A 23,591-nucleotide genomic window follows, 5' to 3' on the forward strand; every position below is an offset into this window, starting at 1 on the left:
CGCCTTGAGCTGAAGAGCTGAGGGACAGTGCCCAGGCCCAGAGTTCAGGCTCCACGACCGAAAAAAAAAAAAAAAGATGACATGTCTTTGTATATCTTCAGCAAAAAATAACAACCCTTTGTTCTATACCGTATGGTTAAATGTCAACAAATGAGATCAGACTCCAGTAAAAATTTCTAAAGCAAAGAACTCAATTACTCTTAAATTTTATTAATGTCTTCAGTTAGTTCATTATTTACACTAAAACACGTGCTTTAAAAAGCAGTCTGATACATAAATAGACCAAGGAACACTTGCATAACTAATCACTAAAACATGCACACTCAGTTTTACTTAGGTGGTCATAAGAAAGGAAAGTAAGCTTTAAGTATTTTTCTTTGGATTAAAAATATTTGGGGGGGAAGGATGGGAAGGGATGGGAAGGGGAAACAAAGGAGGCTACAATGCTTGATAAGAAATGTACTCATTATCTTGCTCATGTAATTGTAACCTCTCTGTACAGTATTTTCACAATAAAAAAATAAAAAAATATTTGGAAATTATCATTTAGGAATGCCAAATGATTGGTATTGATAAAGAAGACTAGAAAAACATTTGTGTTATGAATAAGTTCCTGTGGGTCTATGGTATATGTCACATAAATGAATCAGGTAGCATGAATTCAGTGTTTTAGAAGGAAGAACAGGTACTATGAGTCTAATTATAGGACATACATACAAATTGAAGGCACATAACTAGGCTAAACAGGTGGCTAGTTTCTACAGACTAATTTGTTCTTTCACTGTGTAAAGGGTAAAATGTAATATAACTTGTTTAATGGAAACTTAATAAATAGATGCAATTAGATCTAGGGCAGCAGTGTCTTCTTTTCAGATACACATCAAATACTAGCTAACAGATATTAAAGTAGATGAAATGGTATTATTATAGTACAATTTACTTATACTGTAGTAAAATATATGATAAACTACTTTGTCTTGTTTCTGTATATCACACTGACTATTCTCTTTTGGGTTTCAAAAAGAATTCCTCAAAATTAGGCAGAAAAAAAGAATTTATTAAATCATAAAGGATACTCTATTACTCAACAGGAGTCAAATCCAAATCTGGACTTGATGTTTAGCAGTATTGATTTTGGGCTTTTCTCAGAATAGAAAATATACCACCTTTCAATCTTACCTCTCTTGTACAGCAAAAATGCTAGTACATTCACTGTGTTCTGTTCTTCTTTGGCAAGTCAATCATTTGCCTCCCCAACCCTCCATTACCCATTCTACTAACAACACATATGCCCCAAATATACACAGAAAAAAAGGAATATGAAAAAACTCCACAACTTTTAGAAATATTTAAATAGAAATCTCCTCAAATCAACTACAATGAAGAAACAGAAGATATCAAACTATCTACTGTTCTTTCACTAACTTTATTCCCAAAAGTAAATGCTAGGAGGAAAAGTATAATCTCTGTGTTTCTAACAGGCTAGGAAAATGATCCACATATAATTCAAATAATGTTTAGTACTTTACCTTTCTGGGCTCCTACTGTAAATAAGCAGCACCAACAACTAAGTACAATTCCCAAAATAAGAACAATTCTCCATTTGTATTGTTTTGAAGCACCTGAAACTCTTCCATAACAAAAGATATGAAGATAAGTTGCTAGTAATGTTATCTCCCAAATACTTCTGTGTGCATAAAAAATCATAATTTTATTAGACAAGTTGTATGAGTGGTGGCTTTTACCTTGGCAACAACTTTGTGCAATTAACACTAAGATTAATTATAGAAGTAGATGACACTAGTTAACAAACAAAAGCCTTTCTAAAGCTACTGCTGTGATCAATGATTCAATCTGAAGTGCACTGGAATAAACTGTTAGGACAAATATATATTTTTTAAGTGAAAAGAGGGTTGAAGCAATTGGCAGACACTTTTTGTAAGTACTGCAAAGCCTGAGTTACATGAATTACTTTTAACTCTTTTGTCCCTCTTATCCTTGGTTAACAGCTCCTTTATTTCTTCACACAGTTTGGCCATGTAAATCCACCACAGAGAGGTGACACAATGATATAGATGAAAACCTGGAAAAAAGGAGGTAGGCAATTTTATTCTCTTGAATCTATCATATACTTCAAAATAATATATAAAGGGTAGTGCAACCTATTAAAGAACACTGCTAAGCTGGGCACTGGTGGTAATCCTAGCTACTCAGGAAGCTAATATCTGAGAATTGTGGTTCAAAGCCAGCACAGACAGGAAAGTCTGTGAGACTCTTTAATTAACCACCAAAAAGCCAGAAATGGAGATGTGGCTCAAGTGGTAGAATGCTAGCTTTCAACACAAAAAGCCCCAGGACTGGGACAAGAAAGGAAGAAAAGAAAGAAGGAAGGAAGGAAGGAAGGAAGGAAGGAAGGAAGGAAGGAAGGAAGGAAGGGAAGGAGGGAGGGAGGAAGGGAGGAAGGGAGGGAGGAAGGGAGGGAGGAAGGGAAGAAGGAAGGGAGGGAGGGAGGGAGAACACTTGATTTTATTACAGTAGAAGTTGTGGACTATGCAACAAAACAATATTTTCAAAGACAGAAATAGCATTGAAATTATCTTTCCTAATCTCTCATCCACTTAAGTTCCACTATTTTTCTCTCAGAAAGCAGTAGGTAACCAGGCAGAACCAAGGCTGTAAGAGCGACCCCATTGATGCAACATTAATATGTGATAAAAATCCCAAATAGCTGGATGCCTCATGCCTGTAATCCTATCTACTCAGTATGCTAAGATCTGAGGGTCACAGTTCAAAGCCAGCCTAGGCAGAAACATCCATGAGACTCTATCTCCAATTAACCACCAGACAATTGAAAATGGTGCTGTGGCTCAATGTAGTAGAAGAGCGTTAGCCTTGAGTGAAAAAGCTCAGGAACAGCAGTTTAGGCCCTGAGTTTAAGCACCATGACCAACCAAAAAAACCCCAAACAACTACAATTTCCTTGAAGTACTGTTTTATTATAAACTGTATTTTTAAGATTTTAGGCTTGAATTTCATTTTTCAACAATCAAGATAAAAACATAAGGAAAACCATGGAGAGAGACTATCTCTACATAACAATTATAAAACCAGCAGATAATGACTCAAGAGTTAAGATTACCAAAGCAAGGAAAAGCTGATGATGGAACATTTTCAAACTACTGATCCTATTATAGCTATGTTAAATTTTTAAGGCAGTACTACAACTTTATTTTATTAATTTTTGTGCTAATAGTACCATGCCTTGAACTCAAGGCCTCACACTCTAGCTCAGCTTGCTTGCTCACAGCTGGTACTACTGGTACTACTGGTTAATTTGATATGGAGACGCTCAGATTTTTCTGACAGGGCTGGCTTCAAATAGCAATCCTCTGATTTCAGCCTCCTGGGTAGCTAAGATTGCAGGCATGTGCTTCTGGCACCTGATTTAGTACTGAAATTTAAATTATGACACTTTTATCAAAAAACTGTGTTACCTACATAGTATTACACATACACATATTTACATACACATATTCCACAAGTTAGGGGACTTGTTAGGAAAGGGGTTATGTAAGTGTTAGGTTTGGGAGTGAGTTAGTATTGGAGAAAGTGTTAGGTACACAATGATGTATGGATTTAGCTTAGCAGACAATTTAGGGTAAGGCATAGGATTAGAGTTAGGGTGTATGATGGGGTAAATGTTAGGGAAATGTTAAGATTTGAGTTTAAGGTATGAATTGGGGTTAGGGTAAGTGTTAGGGTTTGGGGTACATGTTGGGTACATATAAGGGTACCTATATGGTTTAGAATATGTGTTAGAGTACTTGATACTGTATATATTAGTGGTTAGGGTATGTGTTAGGGTATGTTAGGGTTAAGGTAACTGCTAGGGTTAGGGTACATGTTAGGGTGGATGTAAGGGTGGTTTAGAGTATGTGTTAGGGTACTTGTTAGGATATATGTTAATGTTTAAAGTGTATTTTAGGGTTAGAGTATACTTGAAAGTACATGATAAGGTTATTGTTAGAGTTAGGGTACATGTTAGGGCATGGGTTAAAATTAGGGTACATGTTAGAATATGAGCATGGCCAGAGTTAGGCTGTATGATGGGTATGTCAGGGAACATGTAAGCATACATATTAGGGTTAAGCTATGTGTTAGGGCTAGGGCAAGTGTTAGCATATGTGTTAGGTTATACATTTGGGGTACATGTTCGGGTGCACGTAAGATTATCTTGTATGGTTTAGGGAATGTGTTAGTAAGGTTATCTTGTATGGTTTAGAGAAGGTATTAGTGGTTAGGGTACATATGAGGGTACATGTTATGTTTACGGTACATATTAGGATATGTGTTAGGGTTAGAACATGTGTTAGAGCCAGGTGCCGGTGGCTCACGCCTGTGATCCTAGCTACTCAGGTGACTGAGATCTGAGGATTGCGGTTCAAAGCCAGCCCAGGCAGGAAAGTCCATGACACTCTTATCTCCAATAAACCACCAGGAAACTGGAAGTGGCAATGTGGTTCACTAGCTGAAGAGCTGAGGGACAGCACTCAGGCCCAGAGTTCAAGCCCCATGACCGACAAAAAAAAAAAAAAAGAACATTGGTTAAGGTTATGGTTTTGGTTATGATCGGGCATGTGTTAGGGTATATATTAGGTTACAAATATAAAGCTTACTATCTTTATATAAAGACAATTTGTCACAGCTGTAATATGAAAATCTCACAAGCTGAAATATGTTAGGTGAAATCTTTTAGCAAAGACTGACACTGCATTAGAACAGTGCTCTGCACATATATAGTAACCAATAAGTATAATTCAAACTTAATACAGCTTCATAAATCAAACTAAATTCACACACTAACAAAGAAGAAGCTAAGCTCAGGAGCATAAAGACCATGACATAAAAGGATAAAAACTTACAATTGATATGATGATGATGATGATAGTGAGTTTGATATTCTTCATACACATGGCTCGAGCAAGATTTCTGCTGGTGGTTTTGAAGGTAACAGACTAGAAAGCAATCATAAATTGTTCAGCTCTTGGCACTGATTGCATGAATGATCTGCAGTAACACGTTGCAAAAATTTTGCTTTCATTAATTCTGCTGAAGTCTCAATGCCCCTTACCTCTCTTTACAAGTAGCCACTCATAATTGCCAGTTCCAAATAGCAAGGTTCTACCAGATCTATCATAAGCTGTGAAAGCCCACTAAATATGCTTCACTTCCTTTCCTTTTTTTAACCATCCCAATGAACATGGTGTTGAGTACCAGAAGTGATTCTTCTAGTGAAAAGCATTTTCCTCTTTACATTTTCAGTAAGAAACTAAACTATTTGGCTGCAAGCTCATTAGCTAATTCTGCCCAGTTCATTCACTGTAACAAATATACCTTATTAATGTATGAGTTCATAACAGAGAAACCAAGTATGGAGGGGGAAGGAAGGGATATATTTGAAATTCTTTACCATCTCTTTAGTTTTTCCATGAATCTAAAACTTTTCTAAAAATAAAGTATTATTTACATAAAAAAGAACATAGATGAAAAATTCCTAGACAGAAATTAGGAAATTTAATAAAGTGTTATATAAACAGGATATTATGGCATGACCTTGAAGAAAATGCAAGTTTGGTTTAACATTAAAAAATATGAATGTAAGTTACCATAATAACTGAAGAAAGGAGAAAAAATATATAAATATCTTCATAGACAAAAACTTTTGACAAAATTCACCAATACAACTCTCAATTATAGAACTGAAAGGAACTCTTTGACCTGACAAAATATCTACAGCTGAGCCAGGCATCAGTGGGTCACACCTGTAATCCTAGCTACTGGAAGCTGAAATCTGAGGATTGTGTTTAAAGCCAGCCCAGGCAGGAGTCTGTGATATTCTTCTCTCCAATTAGCCACAAAAAAAAAAAAAGTAGAGCTGTGGCTCAACTGGCAGAGCTCTAGTCTTGCACAAAAAAACTCAAGGGCAGTGCCTAGATCCTGAGATCAAGCCACAGGACCAGCACACACAAAAATGATGGTACAATACTGAATTTTTCCCCATCAGATAGTCAACAGGTAAGATGTCCACTGCTGCTGCTTATATTCAATCTTAGAATCTACTGAAAAGCTACAACAATTGAATTTCCCAAACATGCAGGATTCAAACAAAGCCAATATATAAAAATAAATTTTGTTCCTAAATACTAGCAACAAATTCAGGCAACCTGATTCTAGAGTTTGTGCTTCTAACCACTATAAATCTTGTTGCCAGTTGTAACAAACATGCATTATCATAGTGTCAACAAAATAAAGTTTTATTTGGAAAGTACAAGTTACACTAGTACTGAATAGCCGAAAGACTGGAAGTAACATATAAATTAGGATTAGATACTTATTTGCCTTCTTTGTACTCCAGCATTTAAATGTGTAATAGTGTAGATTCCAATTGTAACTGATTTCTGCATTCTTTCTGTATCTATCATCTTTCTCTCAAATTTTTATTTACCTAATCATATGGAACAATAAATGATACATGTAACTGCAGCATACCTAACTCACAAAATTACAGTTTCCTTTAAGGCTTACTAAGGGCTTTCCTAACCTATGATGTGGTTTGATAGAAGGAAAAGACCAAAGTATTACTATAAACAAGAAAGTGAACTGTTCAGTTTTCAAGATTCATCTTGGATCACAACTGACCTATACATTTGTTTCATACTGTGAGACTTTTTTTAGTAGCAAAAAGACTGGTTGGTACATACAGTTGAGGTGATGATCAATCTAAAAATTGTACATTAATTCAAAGGTTTAGGAAATTGTTTTTGTGTACTGAGTATGCTTTCTAAACCAGATTCCTTAATGGCTATTAACTGTGGCTATTTTTCTATGTCTCACTGTTTCCTTCTTTAACACAATATTATAACATATAATAAAGATATAATAGACATAAGAAAGGAAACAAAAAATAAACAGTATTAAATTTCAGGGCTTTTTCTACTTTCAACCATCATCTGTATCTACTTTGCATCCTGAAAAATTGTTATATTATACACTTACTGAATCCACAAGATTTTCTGTTTTGTCTATCAATAATTCCAATCTTTCTCCCCGCTGAGCAACCAGATCTGAAAATTTCAGAAATAAAAAAATCATATTTTCTATTACAAATACATCATTTTCTTTCAATCAAGATCTAATTTCAATCATAGTTGGTGTTCTTGTCACCTCATAGGTATCACAAAAGTACTTATATGTTTAAATAACAACAGATCTCAATTTTTTTTTTTGGTTAGTCATGGGGCTTGAACTCTGGGCTTAGGCGCTGTCCCTGCACTCTTCAGCTCAAGGCGAGTGTTCTACCGCTTGAGCCACAGCACCACTTCCAGCTTTCTAGTGGTTTATTGGAGATAAAGAGTCTCACGCACTTTGCTGCCCAGGCTGGCTTTGAACCGCAATTCTCAGATCTCAGCCTCCTGAGTAGCTAGGATTACAGGCTTGAGCCACTGGTACAGGGCTCAATTTTTGTTCTATCATATTCTCTTGACATGATGTGCTATACTCCTTAGGGTACTACTTGATCTTGGACTGGTACCTTCAGAACCATAAACAAAAATAAATGATTTATGTTAAAAAATATTTTTATCAATTTATCAAGAAAAATAAAGGTTGGCAGTTCTGTTTAGGCCTTGTAGACCTACATTGCAATTACTCTCCTTGGTCACATTTAGGCATTATGTAAATGAATTATCATTGCTGCATTCTGATTAAACTTCATATAGGAAAACAGACAGCAGACTACACTTGACTTAAGAGTGGTAGTGTGAAAATTTAATTGAGAGTATGATCTGAGAGTGGTGAAAAAAAGGAACAAAAAAATGAGTGAAAGCTAGACACTTCTAGAATAATGGCACGAGAAGCTCATGACAAGTACAACCTGGGAAAACATTTTCCCCCTGCAGGGTCCCAGTTAAGGGTTATACTCATTCCAAAGGAGAGAGTATACAAGGGGAAGAGACAAGCCTTAAGAACACACAGCTTCCCTTCAGGGGACAGACTATTTGAAACAGAAGATGAGGTAGTTGAAGCCTAAGGAGGCTATCTAAAACAATGGATATTTTAGAGGAAGGTAAGTAAGATGAAACTGGTAGTTTCATGGGCAAAACAAACTAAAATTTAGGCCATTTGAAAGTAGAAACAGAAAAAGAGGAAACAAGAAAGCTAACAGCCCTTCTGGAGAGTGGAAAATTGCAGTCATAATATTCAATGTAAGTATGAGAAAACAGATCCAGGTAACTTGAGGGGATGAGTGGGGTTGGGAGAGATGGGGGAGAACAACAGAAGCGTGACACTGACTCAAAAACTGACATGCTGAACTGGAACCCCTTTGTACAAACTACTTAAAAATAATTTTTAAAAAATGTTTTCCTTTAAAAACAATTCTGCTTTCAGAGTTCAGAGCACGCCTGTAAGAGTCCCCCTACAACAGAACCAAAATCTAATTAGATTATATTACAATTAGTAGAAATTAGCAGGTAAGTAAGGAAGAGTAGCAGAGCAGCCAGATGTTTAACAGGGAAATTAAGAGAGATCTGAGGAGAGTCATATTATTCTGGTTGACAGGCCCAAGGATTTTCTCTCTGAGGAGTGACCATTAGAGTATGCATACTATGTAAAGAATATATTCCACTGAAAAACTCCAGCCTAGTCAATAAATAAACAAACAACAAATCTTAAAGGAGATCAGTATTCGGAATGACTATAATACATTATCTAAAATGTCCACTTTCAACAGCTTTATGAGATAAGAAAATAAACAGGAGAGTCTGAAACATATATAGGAAAAAGAACAGAGAATAGAAAATGGCTTTGATATTTAAGAAAAATGAAGTAAGACAGATAAATAAGAAGGTAAGCAAATTATATTATTTTCAACAAAAATTCAAAGGGCCAGACTTACAAGTTAAAACCAGGAAGTAAACAAAAAAAGTAGACAAGCTCTGGTCCAATCACACCTTCATTTTAGTGTTTAGTTAAAAGACTAGAAGATATGAGAGGAGCTACCTAAAACAGGTCTTCTCTTCTGGAATATAGGAGAGGCTATCTAAACTTGTTTTATTTTATTTATTTATTTTTGGGTCCGGTTGTGGGGCCTGAACTCTGGGCCTGGGCGCTGTCCCTCAACTCTTCAGCTCAAGGCTAGCGCTCTACCACTTGAGCCACAGCTCTACTTCCAGCTTTTTCTTTTTGCTTATGTGGTGCTCAGGAATTGAACCCAGGGCCTCATGCATGCAAGGCAAGCGCTCTACCACTGAGCCACTTTCCCAGCCCCTTGTTTTATTATCTGAATGATAAAAAAAATCTGGAAATTCTTCATGAATGGACAAAGACAGAAAGAATAAAAGATATGTCTTGCAAAAGGAAGTCTTGAAGGTTACCTGGGTTTGGGGTAGGATTCACCCACCTCACCCTCCCCAAACCACTGTCAAGATTCATAGTTGCTAGGTGACATTATCTGCATTCAACTCAGCTCAAAAAGCACAAAAACTACAGGTAAAAACTGCCATTTTGAATCTTTAATTTCCATTTCCAGCAAGAAGAACAGGAAATGTTTCTCTTTTTCTATTCCTCTCTACATTTTTAACTGTGATGTACTTAAGTAAATTCAGGCTAAAACTTTCATAAAAACAAAAGCAAAATGACTTGAGGTAATCCAGCTATTGAATTCAGCAAAAACTTCAAAGTTGCCAGACCCGGATGTCTCACACCTGTAATCATAGATACTCAGGAGGCTGGGATCTGAGGATTGAGATTAGAAGCCAGTCGGGGGGGGGGGGGGGGAGTCCATGAGTCTCTTATCTCCAATTAACTACTAAAAAGTCAGAAGTGGAAGTGTAGCTAAAGTGGTACAGCACCAGCTTTGGGGGAAAAAGCTAAAGGACAGTTCCCAGACCCTAAGTTCAAGGCCCACAACTGGCACAATGAAAAGGAAAGGAAAGCATAATGTATCAGAAAGAGCACAATAAACCAAATGGAAATAGAGCACAATAATCGAAATAAAAAATTAGCTAGACAAAATCAGAAGTAGATTAGAAGAGATGAAAGACAAAATATCAGCAAACAGATAGGTCAATTCTCAGTATCAGCCTGAAGATATTTAGGCTGAATGAGATATCAAAAGAATGAATAAAAATAACAACTTCACAGAACTGTGGGACATCACAAATGTGCCAACATATGAATAATAGGTATATCAAAACAGGAGCTAGAAAAATGAGGGATATAAATGGAGAAATAAAATACTGTCTGGGCAGGGGAGCTTAAATCTGAAATCCCAAATACTTAGGAGGCAAAGATTGGGAAGATGGCAATTCAAAGGCAGCCAGGAAAAAAAGAGTGGAAATTCATTTCAACATGCACTCCTGGCAATCCCAACTATGAGGGAAGTATAATGAAGGCGATCACAGTCTAAGGCTGGCCCTGGGAAAAAGAGAGACCTTACCTGAAAAATAACTAAAGTCAAAGGGCTGGGATGTAATTCAGCTGATAGCGCATTTGCCTAGCAAGCACAAAGCCCTGAGTTTAAAACACTAGTACTATCAAAAAAATAAAAATAAAAAGAAAGTGACAATGTACTGACACATTCAGTTATGAAAAGGAATAAAGTACTTATACAAGGTGCCACATGAATTAACCTCAATATCATTATGCTAAGAGAAAGGAGTTAATACACAAAGGGTCTCATATTATATGATTCCACTTCTGCAAAATGCCCAAAATTTTGTAAAAGAATTAGTAAAGACAAAAAAGAGATTGATTGTTGCTTAAATCTAGAGATTGAGAGAATATGAGGAGTGACTAAAAAATGTACAGAGTTTCTATCAGTGTAATGAAAAGTTTGATTTGTTGGGAACTTTACATATGCACAATAGTATAGCATTGGTTGCTTCCACTTTCACGTAAAATTTGGTAAGACAAAAATATTAGTAGTTTTTTCAATGGGCCCTCTACTCTTCATCTAGACATATTTAAAACTAAAGTAAATCACTTTACACCGGGTGTTGGTAGCTCACATCTATAATCCTAGCTACTCAGGAGGCTAAGATCAGAAAATCACAGCTTAAAGACAACCCAGGCTGGAAAGTCTGTGAGACTCTTACCTTCAGTCAAGCACCAGAAAAGCTGGAAGGGAAACTATAGCTCAGGTGTTAGAGTAAGTCTTGAGCAAAAAAGCTCAAGGACAGTGCCCAGGCCTTGAGTTAAAGCCACAGAACCAGCACAGTCTATCAATAAACAAATCACTTTAAATAGGCAAGAGATATGCATACAAAGATTAACAAAATGTTTCTGCACTTTGGTTATTAATTATATTCATGGGAATTAATCTAAAAATAAGGTAAACATAATAGGCACAAAAATAGTAACAGTACTGTTAGTGTAACACAAATCTCTAAATCAGTACAGCTTAAGTGGTTTGCTACTGGTTTAACTAAGTCTCTAAGCACACTACTCAGTCTAACTGACATTACTGCCAGAGCAAGAGATTCTCAATGAAGGAAGTCCAGCACTAATTTACATTCTTCAGCTAGGTCCTTATTTAGTAACAAAACTGTACTTTGAGTAAAATGACCCTATAGAACTTAGGTGTCCAAAGAAAAGGACATAGTGATACATTAACTCAATGAAATACTGTATGACCAAATTCAATCCTTACTAAATTCCAGGCAGTGTACCAAGTCTTTACATACATTACCACTTTTATCCTGTTATCTGTTGGTAATATTAGTTTACTGATTTTACAGATCAGAGATTATACAGATCAGACTTTAAAGTTCAGAGAGGATAGATGACTTCTAAAAGACTAATATATATGAAAAGTAAAACTGAGACTTGAATTCAGACATATATATGACTATAAACCTTAATCACTTTATTATATTGCCACTACAGAACAATATAAACATGACTATAAGTATGTATGTGTACATGAAGATAAAAATTTAAATAGAAGAATAAAAGTAAATCTTTGCAACAATGAGATCAGGAGCAGAAATTTTTAAATGTCTTTTTATAATCTGTAATTGTTCTAAGAATAAATGTAAAAGTAATTCAACTTGCAAATCCAAGATCATAAATTGGTATTTATGATATTTATATATAATTATATATCTTATACAACTTGTGAAAACACATCACTGGGGCCTACTCCCAGAAAGTCTGATTCAGCAGGTATGGATTAGGCTCCCAAATATGCATTTTTTTGTGTGGCTCCTGAGGCTTCAACTCAAAGTCTGGGCACTGTCCCTGAGCTTTTTATTTTGTACAAGGCCAGCACACTACCATTTGAGCCACAGTTCCACTTCCAGGTTTTGGGGCAGTTAATTGGAAATAAAGAGTCTCACAGGCTTTCCTGCCCAGGCTGGCTTCCAACCATGACCTTCAGATCTCAGCTTCTTGAGTAGCTAGTACTACAGGCATAAGCCATCAGCATCAAGCTCCAAAGAGTATTTTTTAACAAACTGTTAGATGATGCTGATTCTACTAGTCCAAGGACCACACTATGAGAACCTGAGCTTTGAGAATAATATACTTTGAAACTGAGCCTTGAAACTATACACCAATATCATCCTAAATTTAAACTCTACTGAACAAATCAATTAAAAATAAGATTCATGTATTTGTTTTGTTGTTGTTGGTGGTGGTGGTAGTGGTGGTTGTGGGGCCTGAATTTAGGGCCAGCATACTGTCCCTGAGATTTTGTATTGAAGGCTAGTGTTCTACCACTTTGAGCCACAGCACCATTTCCAGTTTTCTGATGGTTAATTGAAGATAAGAGTCTCATGGACTTTCCTGTCCAGGCTGGTTTTGAACCGTATCCTCAGATCTCAGCCTCCTGGGAAGCTAGGATGATAGACATGAACCACCAGTGCCTGGCTCTCTGGCTTATTTTAATGTGCCAAGTATTCCTAACAAAATCAGCACAAGCCATTAGATGGAAATTATAACATAGTTTATTTCTCTGAAAAATACAAGTTGTTTTTTTTTTAAACCTAATTCTTTCTTTTGGTCAATAGCCAAATATTGTTTTTCCAAACAATATTTTTTTTCTTTTTTTTTTCCTCTTTTTTTTTCTTGGGTCCATTCGTGGGGCCTGAACTCTGGGCCTGGGCGCTGTCCCTCAGCTCTTCAGCTCAAGGCTAGCACTCTACCACTTGAGCCACAGCGCCACTTCCGGCTTTTTTTCTTTTTGCTTATGTGGTACTGAGGAATGGAACCCAGGGCCTCATGCATGCAAGGCAAGCACTCTACCACTGAGCCACCTTCCCAGCCCTTTCCAAACAATATTTTAGGAAACTCCAGTATAGTTTAAGAATCTATATTTTCAGCCATCTGGATATCTCCAAACCAAATTGTCATATTAACTTTTTTTTTTCCGGTTGTGGGGCCTGAACTCTGGACCTGGGAACTGTCCCACAGCTCTTCAGCTCAAGGCTAGCGCTCCACCAGTTAAGCCATAGCACCACTTCTGGCTTTTCTGCTTATGTGGTACTAAGGAATCAAACCCAGGGCCTCATGCATGCAAGGCAAGCACTCTATCCCTGAGCCACCTTCCCGGCCCTTAATTAAACAATCTTACAGAATAGCTGAAAGTAATAAGAAGCAGACAACAGCACAGCTAAGTTACATCAATATCTCAACTGATATTAGCTTCTAATAGTGAGAATAAGTAATTGTGTCTGCATCTCTATTATAACTTGACTATAAAATAGTCATCATTGTTAATGTCTATATGAATGAAATGCCAGTGAAACATACCTATGTTTCTGACCATGATTCCTTTCAGTTCATCCACTTGAGCTTGAGTCTCCATCACTCTGTCTACTCCCTTATTCTCAGAGTGATGCTTCTACAAAAAAAGATACCTAGACATTATTTACAACAGAAAACAAAAATAAGAGAAATTATAACTTATATAAATCAGAAAAAATGATATCACTATTTTATTATATAAAAGATACATGTCACTTTGCTGAAAAGATGGTCATCAGACCTATGGGGAAATACTGTCGGCACAAAAAATGCTTCCATATAAAAATCTAAGTATTAAAGTATAAAGTATCTTATTTTTGAGTAAATTTAAGTGAAAGATACTACAATATGTCAAATATACAGCTGAGATTCTTGGGGGAGAAGAGTGAAAGGTATATAATCTGTGGTTAGATGATGAAGAAAGGAATACAAAGAAGTCTGTATTTGGGGCAGGAAGGACAGAGACAAAATGCATGAAAATTTGTTCCCTACTTTTTGGATATAATGAGGCGGAGGCATGCTCTCTTTCTTATATTTGTTCTTCTATCTGTTGGCATCAAAGCATGATACCTATTTTCATTAGCTTTTCACAGGATCTAGAATCTAGGTCACCAATGACAACATACATGGAGAAGTTATTATCCATAGATAACAACAATTGAGTGTTTAATACACAATGTCCCAGTCACTTCACTATACTGAATGCTTCAAATGGGATACTACTCAATTTACCTCAAAACTCTGATGAAAATGCCTTCCGTATTTCTGCTTATAGATGAGGAAACCAGCACAGATTTGTTCAAAGGGTCAAACATAATTCTAGAGCGAATGAGAAACTGGCTAATTTGAAAGGTTTTCTGATAGTTGTCTATTTATTCACTGTGCAGTAGTATACTTTTGATGATAGTGTTTTACATAGCATCAAATATATAAACATCTCCTGGTAAAGAGTATGAAACAAACTACCGCTTAAATAATAAGGGTTGATAAGCAGGGTATAAATAATAGGAGTTTAAAAGGACTTCATTTCCAGAGGAATGAAGCCCACATATACTTTTTAAAGTATATGCATGCAAATATACTTTAAAAAATATTAAAAAGAACACTTATATACAAGTAAAAAATATCTAATTAAAAATGTCCTTTTTTCTACATTCGCAATACTATCATAGTTCTAGGTTAGGTCTTTGTAAGCATTTAAAAGATGCTCAGCATCATTAGTTATCACAAAAATGTTAACTAAAAACACATGAGATACAATTGCACACCCATCAAAACACCTAAAATTAAAGACAGACACAAGTGTTGGCAATGATGCAGAAACACTGGGCTTGGTGGTAAAAATGTAAAATTATGTAATAACTTGGGGAAAATGTGTGACAAATTTTAAGATATTACAAATACTTACCATATGAACCAATAACTCCATTCCTAGGTATTTTCCAAAAAGATATATATATATATATATATATATATATATGTATATGTACACACACAAACATTTATATGTACAGAATCATAGTTATTCATGAGAGTTGAAAACTGAAAACAATCCAAATACCTAGAAACAGGTTGAAAACTGAAAGCAATGAAAATATCTACAAACAGGTAAATGGATAAATGACTTATGGTATATGCATACAATACTACTTATTAAAAAGGTGGCTCAGTGGTAGAGTGCTTGCCTTGCATGCCTGAGGCCCTGGGTTCGATTCCTCAGCACCACATAAACAAAAAGAAAAAAGCCGGAAGTGGCACTGTGGCTCAAGTGGTATAGCGCTCGCCTTGAGCTGAAGAGCTGAGGGACAGTGCCCAGGCCCAGAGTTCAGGTCCCACGACTGGACCCCCCCCAAAAAGAACTAAACAAACTACTGATTTATATAACATGAATGAGTGAATATAAAAACTTTTACAATGAACAAGACAAGCAAGACACAAAAAGATACACACTGTATCTTTCCATTTATTGGAAACCGTACAAAAGACAAAACTAATTAACAGAGATAGAAAATAGATTGTAGTTGCCTGGAGCAGAGTATGGAGGGAGGCAACTGACTGACTGGAAAAAGAAATGTTGGAAAATCTAGAGCAATGGAAATTCTTTCTATCTTAATTACAGTGGCAATTTAAAGGGATATGTACACATACATATTTACATATGTAAGTAAAATGTCACTGAGTTAACAATTAGGGATTTATGTAGACGATCAGACTCCTAAATGGTTACTCCAAACTGCTTAAAAATAAACTTGTCTCATGAATGGATAGAAAGTTTATATATATGTTAAAAAGACAATTGGCATGATCAGTGGATTTAAGCATTAGATGGGTAGCTTAACTAGATAATCTTTCATGTTCTCTTCTCTCTACCTCTGAGATACTTTGACAACTATTAAGAAAGAATGTAACCAATTACTATCTTTCTACCATAAAATGGCCCCTTTACTTTTAGTAAGAAAATTTTATTATTTTATACAGTAAAACAGTAAGAAAAGTGTACTGCAGGTCAGGACCCTCTGCATTCATGGTGATTTCAGGTAACAAGAAAACATGTAGGAGCAATGGGTGACAATGTTGTCAGACATCTTGTATTCCTATACTGTTTTGTAGAATGGCAACCTCTTTGTACACCTACTTAAAGATAATAATAATAAAAATAAATAAAATTTTAAAAAAGAAAACATGAATCAAAACACTGTATCCTGAGAAAGATCTTACCAATTGTGCAGCCAAGACACTTGAGAACTCACTATTCATGGCATATGGAAGTGCTGTCTGTGCTCTTGAACCATAAGTAGTCTGAAATCTTTTCTTTACCTCATTCAGAAAATTGAAGGCTCTGGAACGTTCAAAATCCTAAAAAGTAACAAACATAGAATTCACACTTACAAAGTAAACAAAAGTGCCACGGATTACGAACAACAGTATAAACAGGATAATGGTTACTGAGCAATGACTCTCTGAGGAGGAACTAGGACTAATTCCATTTTCTAAGATAAAGCAAAGACTTTGAAAAGGGTAGCTAACTTATCAAATGTGAAACACTTAGTAAATGAAAGAGCTGAGAGTTAAATTCAAACATGTCTGGTTATTGCCAACTGAGGTAATGGTAATGGTACCTGGGTTATTCAACTTCCTGAGGTTAGGAACTTGGAATTGATAGTTGCAAATAATGGTAATACAATGGAAAGGGTCATGTGAAATAACTTTGTCTATGCCCAGTCAGTCAATAAGTACATATACATGAATATGTATCAAATTATAGCTCAAGTAATATTTGACAATTCAAGATTTCATGATATTTTTCATCAATTCCAAGCTCTATCATACCAGTTTTGTCAGATGTTGATGTTTGTTTGTTTTCCCCTGATTTTAGAAGGTATAATGAGACCATGGTTAAAATCATTATGATTATCACTATGGTTGACACTCTTTTTTTCCACTTCACCTAAGATAATTAGTCTAGACCAATGTTTTTAAAAATGGAGTTGATGTTAAAAATTCAAAGGGAGCATGCTCTTAGACAGAAAAAAAAATTGCATTGTTATTTTCACTGGTCTTTAACTTAATTTTCAACCATAGCAGAGTGCAGTAGCTCATATCTGTAATCACAGCTATTTAGGAGGCAGAGATGAGAAGGATCAGATCATAGTTCAAGGCCAGCAAAGGCAAAAGGTTAGCAAGACTCCCATTTCAACAAATAACATGCATGGTTGCTCATTTATGTGATCCCAGCTATACACAGAGCATATGTAGGAGGACCATGGTCTAATGTTGCGCTTACACAAAAAAGACTATCTAAAAAAAATGACTAAAGCTAAGTGGGGTAAGTCCTGGCTTCAAGTGGTAGATCCCGCCTAGCAAGCACAGGACCCCAAGTTCAAACCCCAGTACTGCCAAAATATTTTTTGTCCTTTTAACTGTGAATGTAGGTAATAAATCAGAGGAGTATTAAGAAGTAATTGCAATTTTGTCATCTACAGAAATCTTTTTTATATACCATGGCCATTATAGATACATGGAGAACATTCAAGCTCATCTCTATTTCAAACTTATTACTTGTTATTAGACTCATGACTAGGTACTGTTAATGAGCTCATAAAGAAGTATATTTATTATTGTATCATTTAAAATATGTTCAATATTATAAATACACATATTTTAGTATAATCAGTTTTGTTTAGATCACATGCATACTATTTCATATATTTAATAACATTATGAACATGACCATAGGTGACAAAGGGGTCTGTAACAATAAACATTAGAGCTCGATGCTGGTGGCTCATGCCTATAATCCTAGCTACTCAGGAGGCTGAGAACTGAGGATTGAAGTTCGAAGCCAAGCGAATTGAGAAAGTCCATGACTCTTATCTCCAATAAACTACTCAGAAAAAGCTGGAAGTGGTGCTGTGGCTCAAGTGGTTTAGCACTAGCCTTGAGTCCAGAGAAGCTTAGGGACAGTGCCCAGGCCCTGAGTTCAAGCCCTAGCACCAGCAAAAAATAAAAATAAAAATCCAAAAAACAAAAACAAAAAATACCCCCAAAACAATAAAGATTAGGGATCCTAACACATGGCAATTGTGCCAATTCCATTACCAGAACAGTTTAGAAATAAGCATGTGGCCAGTAAGACATGAAAGGATAGTCACTTCAAAAGTAAGGAGAAGGCATAGATTTAGGAAATGTTTCCTTATTCCTATAATAAGAGACTAAAATACAAAGGCATGGCACAGCAGCTCACACCTATAATGCAGCTACTCAGGAAGCAGAGATGGGGAAACTACATAGGAAGTACAAAGAAGAAAATTACAGTCTAGGCCAGCCTGGGCATAAATGAGATCTTATTCAAAAACTAAGTAAAAGCAAAAAAGACAGTGGGGGCATACTTCAACTGGCAGAGTAGCTGCCTAATAAGGGCAACATTCGGAATTCATACCCTACTACCAACAAAAGAAAAAGACTAGAGAATTTAATTCCTATTCTTTATACATGACTAAATAAGCATGTAGCTCCATGCAATCATTAGGGAAACTTCTAGGGGAAGAAACTGACAAGAAAGAGAAGAGTTGTTGATGGCATCATTAAGTTACAGAGTTTTTGGAGTATAGAGCTAAGAAATAATAAAGAAAAAAATGCCCAGAACATAACTGGATGGGAGACATGGCTCAAGCAGCAGAGCTCTTATCTAGCAATTCTAAGGCTCTGAGTTCAAACCTCAGTCCCATGAAAAATGTCACATAACTGAAATAAACTATAAGTTTACATGATTACTGATTGTAATGTATTATTTGTTCTTTTCAAAGTCTACACACATTAAAATTTATTAACTACTGAATAGAGTTATGATAAAGTGTATTTAACATTGTAGTCACATTTTTGAGAAGGTGATTCCAAAAATCATAATTATAATAATTAATTTTAATAATAGAACAAGATAAATGCTGAAGTTTCAAGATATTAAACTAAAACTGTAAAAATTGAGCTGATCTATACATATCTAAGTACAAAAGATTATCATATGTAGAGCTATATAACAAATGAAAGAACAGAAAAAAAAGCTACAAAAAGTTTGCAACCCCTTTACCCACCATAGGTATAAATAATTAAGAACTGACTGCATTAACAGTACACATAATGAAATAGTAATATGCCTTCAAGTTACTTACATCATCAGTGATACAAAGATATACAATCCTGTCTTGGCAGATGTAATGAAACAAATAACTGTAGAATAAAAGATATATAACTTACTTTGGTTAAAAGCAATATTCCTTTTATATCTATCTTGTATGTATGCATAGGCAAACCCAATAATGCTAACATATTATTTGCAAATAAAATCGATTCTCTTCCTCACCTTCCTCATACATCTGTTTCTCTCAATTTAAACCAACAGGAGTGAATAAGAAGTTCTCTACCCTAATGACATAAAACAAAAGCATGTGTGTTACCCATTAAAATTACTGCTGTAAAAGGATAATTGGGCTCTTCAGGCATGAATAAGAGAAGACATCTTAAATTAAGTATTAGTATCAATGGACCACATGGCTTTCCTTGCTTTTTACTAATATCTCAAAGCAAATACCTTTTCTACCAAATGCTCAATAATATTTGTTTGAGTATCTAGTTCGATCCAGTTGTCATATTACATATGAGGATATCAAAATGCAAAACTTATCCCTGTCTTGCTGAGGATCACAGTGCAAGTAATTGCAGTATAGTGTAGCTAATATAATGATGATAAAGTTACAGGCAGTACATGGTACTCGGGGGATACACAGGACACAGGTAAGAGAGATTTGCTCAAGGGTACCAGAAAAGACTCCTTGGAAATAATGATGTCTGATCTGAGACCTGAAGAATAAGTAAGAGAATGCAACTCAAAGAATCATCAAGAGATAAATGAGCTAGAGATAAATGAGCATATAATAGATCTAGGAAAGTAAAATTCATTCGCATGACTAAAGTACAGAACATGGAGAAAAATAAGTTACCTGAAGGGATGATAATAGGGATATAACCAGATGCCAGGTGATACATATATATGGTATTATTATCTTAAGAAAAATGAACAAGCATTAATAGCTTTTATCCTGGGGGAGAATGTTGCCAGATTTGCTAATGACTACCAAAATCTAAGTATCATCTATATCTTGCGCTCCAGTCTGACCTACACTAGTGTCTGTTAAACACATCCAATTGGACATACCATAGACAATTAAACATAACGTCCCAAACTAAGAGTTATCATTTTCTCTATTAATCTCTCCTAGGACATATTTAGGAGTCACTGGTGCAAAGGCCATAAACAATATCAAGTATGATCCTGCTCATCAAGGAGCCTAAAGTCAGGTGACAGAGAAAACCAAGATTGCAGTTACAACACAGTGTGACAAGTACTAAACTAGATGGTAGGTAGATACATAGAAGCACCCCAGTCTTGGAGTTTCGTACTTTGTAGAAGGTGAACTATCTAAGTTCAGAGAGAAAATGGCAGAATTTTAAAATTAGGGTATGGTAAGTACATTCCAATAAAAATTAAGAGCCATTGTCAAGGACAGAAAGGAAGAAAAACATCATTGAGCTGTACATTGTTAAGTATGGCTGTAGAACAAACTTGAGGACTCAAGTACTGAAAAACAATACTAGAGAAGGGAAAAGGGGAAAGGGAATAGATGAATTGGAAAACTTCATGGAGAATGACAAGGATTTAGTGAAGAAGTCTAATATGATTTTCAAGTTTAGGCTTAGTCAGTTGAGTAGCCAGTAATGTTGTTAAAGTAAAAAGAATACAAAGAACAGCTTTCAGAAGAAAAACACTAAACATAAAGTAAAACAGACTTTCTTCTTTAGGTATAAAGTAAGAAGACGTTTTATTGAATTGGTGAACAAAAGAATAGAACAGAAATTAAGGCAGAAGAATAGAAAGAAAAATGTAAGTGATGGAGCCTCACCCCATAGGTCACAGGGGTAGACTGCACCAGGATGAAAATGGAAAAGCACAGCAGATACCTTCTTCTACTAAAATTGACATTGTAACTAGATTATTATAGCTTCCTTTGTAATTAGGTGTGACTATGTTACTAAGTCCTGGCTCATATATATAAGCAGAACATGTTTCCTATATTCCTCTTAAAAGATTTCATGTTTTTCTTGACCATTTTCCTAGAAAATAATTAGAAACACACACACACACACACACACACACACACACACACACACACACTTATAAGCCTTATAAGGTTCTTAAGAAACTCTATAGCCATATTCACCAGAGAGTGAGATTAACTCTTATAGAAATCTCTGGGTCCCCCAAACCAGACTGCAGGAAGCAGATATAAAACCTGTATAGTTCTCAAAGATGACACATTTTCTTATACTCACTTGGGATATGGCCAAAAGGTATAGCTGACCAAAAAGAACTTCCTGGGTAACAAGAGCAGGAGTTAAGGAGAAAGTACGGAGTTTCTCCAACAAGCAGAACCAATAAAAGACCCTCATCAGAGACTTCGAAATTGCTATGAAGCAGTTATGTGATCATTGTTAGGCCACACTCACTTCTACATGTTTCTTGGAAAACTTTTAACCTCCATTTCTGAAACACTCATCTCTGGACTCTCATTACATTTATTTTGTATCTTAAGAGTTTTTCTCATAGTAGCTTAGAGTAGACAAAATTATAAAAAGGACGTACCCCTAGAAAATAACATGGATCTCTTTGAGATAAGAACTAAGGAAATAAGGATTGATTAAGAAACAAAAGATTCTTTAAACATCATTGAGGAAAGCTGAGTCATTTTTATGGGATTATTCAGATTTCCCAGTTAGGATTCCTCCAATAAGCCACCAAAGTCATCTTTATATATCCTAAAAACTTTCAATGCTTTTCCACTTCCCAAAGGGGAAATGTAAATTCCTACTTCCAAACTCTTCTTTAAAAAATATATTTCATTTTTATTATAGAGGTGGTATACAGAGGGGTTACAGTTACAGAAGTCAAGTAAAGAGTACATTTCTTTTTAGACCATGTCATTCCTTCCCTCACTTTCACCCAGTTTTTCCCGCTTGTCCCCACCCACAAATTGTATAGTTCATTTTCCAGTGTCTAATGAGTACCAGTGCTGCTGCATTTGTTTACCCTTTGACCCTCTTTTTCTGTGCCCTCTTACCCTCCCAGAAACAAATAAACTAACAAAAATAGACAAGAGGAAAAGACAACAAAAACAGCAGCAACAACAAAAAATCTTGTTTCTATACCTTAGAGTTATTTTGTAAAATATTATTTTATATGATCATATACACATGGCTATTGAGCCTTTGTGATCCATTCCTACGAATATCCTCCTTTGGTCTCACTATGTGACTGTCTAAAGACCAGTATAATTTATCATGTTCCAGTGTATTTTTTAACTACCTATGTGTTTACTTGTAGATTTACAGGCACATTCTAGTTACCACAAATGAGGGAAACCATGCAACCTATGTTTATTTGGATCTAGCTTATTTTGTTTAATATCATTTTCCCCAAGTTTTTCCATTTCCTTACAAATGATACAATATCATTCTGATGGAAGAGTAGAATTCCCTTCCATTACATTAATTCCATTGATACCACATTTACTTAATTCATTCATCCACTGAGGAGCATCTGGGCTGATTCAATATCTTGGCTATGGTAAACAATGCTGCAATAAACATGGTTGTGCTGGACACTTTAGTGTGGCACTAGAATCAATTCTAAATGGGTCAAAGATTAAACATAAGGACAGATACCACAAAAATATTACAGGAAGAAGTGTGGTAAACACTAGGGCTCCTAGGCATGGGTCAAAACTTCCTAAGTAAAAATCCAGAATCAAAAGAAAGACTGGATAAATGGCATTGTATCAAAGTGAAGAGTTTCTGCATGGCAAAGGACATAGCTAGCAAGATAAATAGAAAGCCCACAGAATGGGAGAAGATTTTTACCAGCTATGCATCAAAGACCTCATAACTAAAATACACTTAGAGCTCAAAAAATTAACCCACCCAAAATAAACCTTCAAAGAACAAACAACCCAATTAATGAATGGGCTAAAGACTTAAAGAGAAACTTCTCAGAGGAAGAAGAATGCCAATAGATTCATGAAATGTTAGATATCCTGGCCATAAAAGAAATGCAAATCAAAACAACATTGAGATTCTCTATCACCCCAGTTAGAATGACCATTATCAAGAAAACCATTAACAACAAATGCTGGCAGGGATGTGGCCAAAAGAGAACCCTACTACACTGTTGATGG

General features: G+C 35.6%; 1 protein-coding gene across 4 annotated transcripts in view; it reads right to left on the reverse strand.

Moving 5' to 3' along the window:
* Positions 1 to 1,036: 1,036 nt before the first annotated feature.
* Vamp7 (vesicle-associated membrane protein 7) overlaps positions 1,037 to 23,591 on the reverse strand; it is a 30,110-nt gene continuing 7,555 nt past the window's right edge. For 3 of the 4 annotated variants that reach the window (XM_013035375.1, XM_013035374.1, XM_013035373.1), the window contains 6 exons: positions 19,476 to 19,533; positions 16,525 to 16,662; positions 13,813 to 13,903; positions 7,057 to 7,124; positions 4,923 to 5,015; positions 1,037 to 2,083 (listed from right to left, as the gene is read on the reverse strand). In XM_013035375.1, the coding sequence (XP_012890829.1) occupies positions 2,015 to 2,083; positions 4,923 to 5,015; positions 7,057 to 7,124; positions 13,813 to 13,903; positions 16,525 to 16,662; positions 19,476 to 19,533 (517 nt within the window). In that variant the 3' untranslated portion in view covers positions 1,037 to 2,014. The remainder of the gene's footprint in view (positions 2,084 to 4,922; positions 5,016 to 7,056; positions 7,125 to 13,812; positions 13,904 to 16,524; positions 16,663 to 19,475; positions 19,534 to 23,591) is intronic. The other variant, XM_013035376.1, reaches the window with a different exon arrangement.

Source organism: Dipodomys ordii, unplaced genomic scaffold (genome assembly GCF_000151885.1).
Source record: "Dipodomys ordii isolate 6190 unplaced genomic scaffold, Dord_2.0 Scaffold209, whole genome shotgun sequence".
In the NCBI taxonomy this organism is placed as follows: Eukaryota; Metazoa; Chordata; class Mammalia; order Rodentia; family Heteromyidae; genus Dipodomys; species Dipodomys ordii.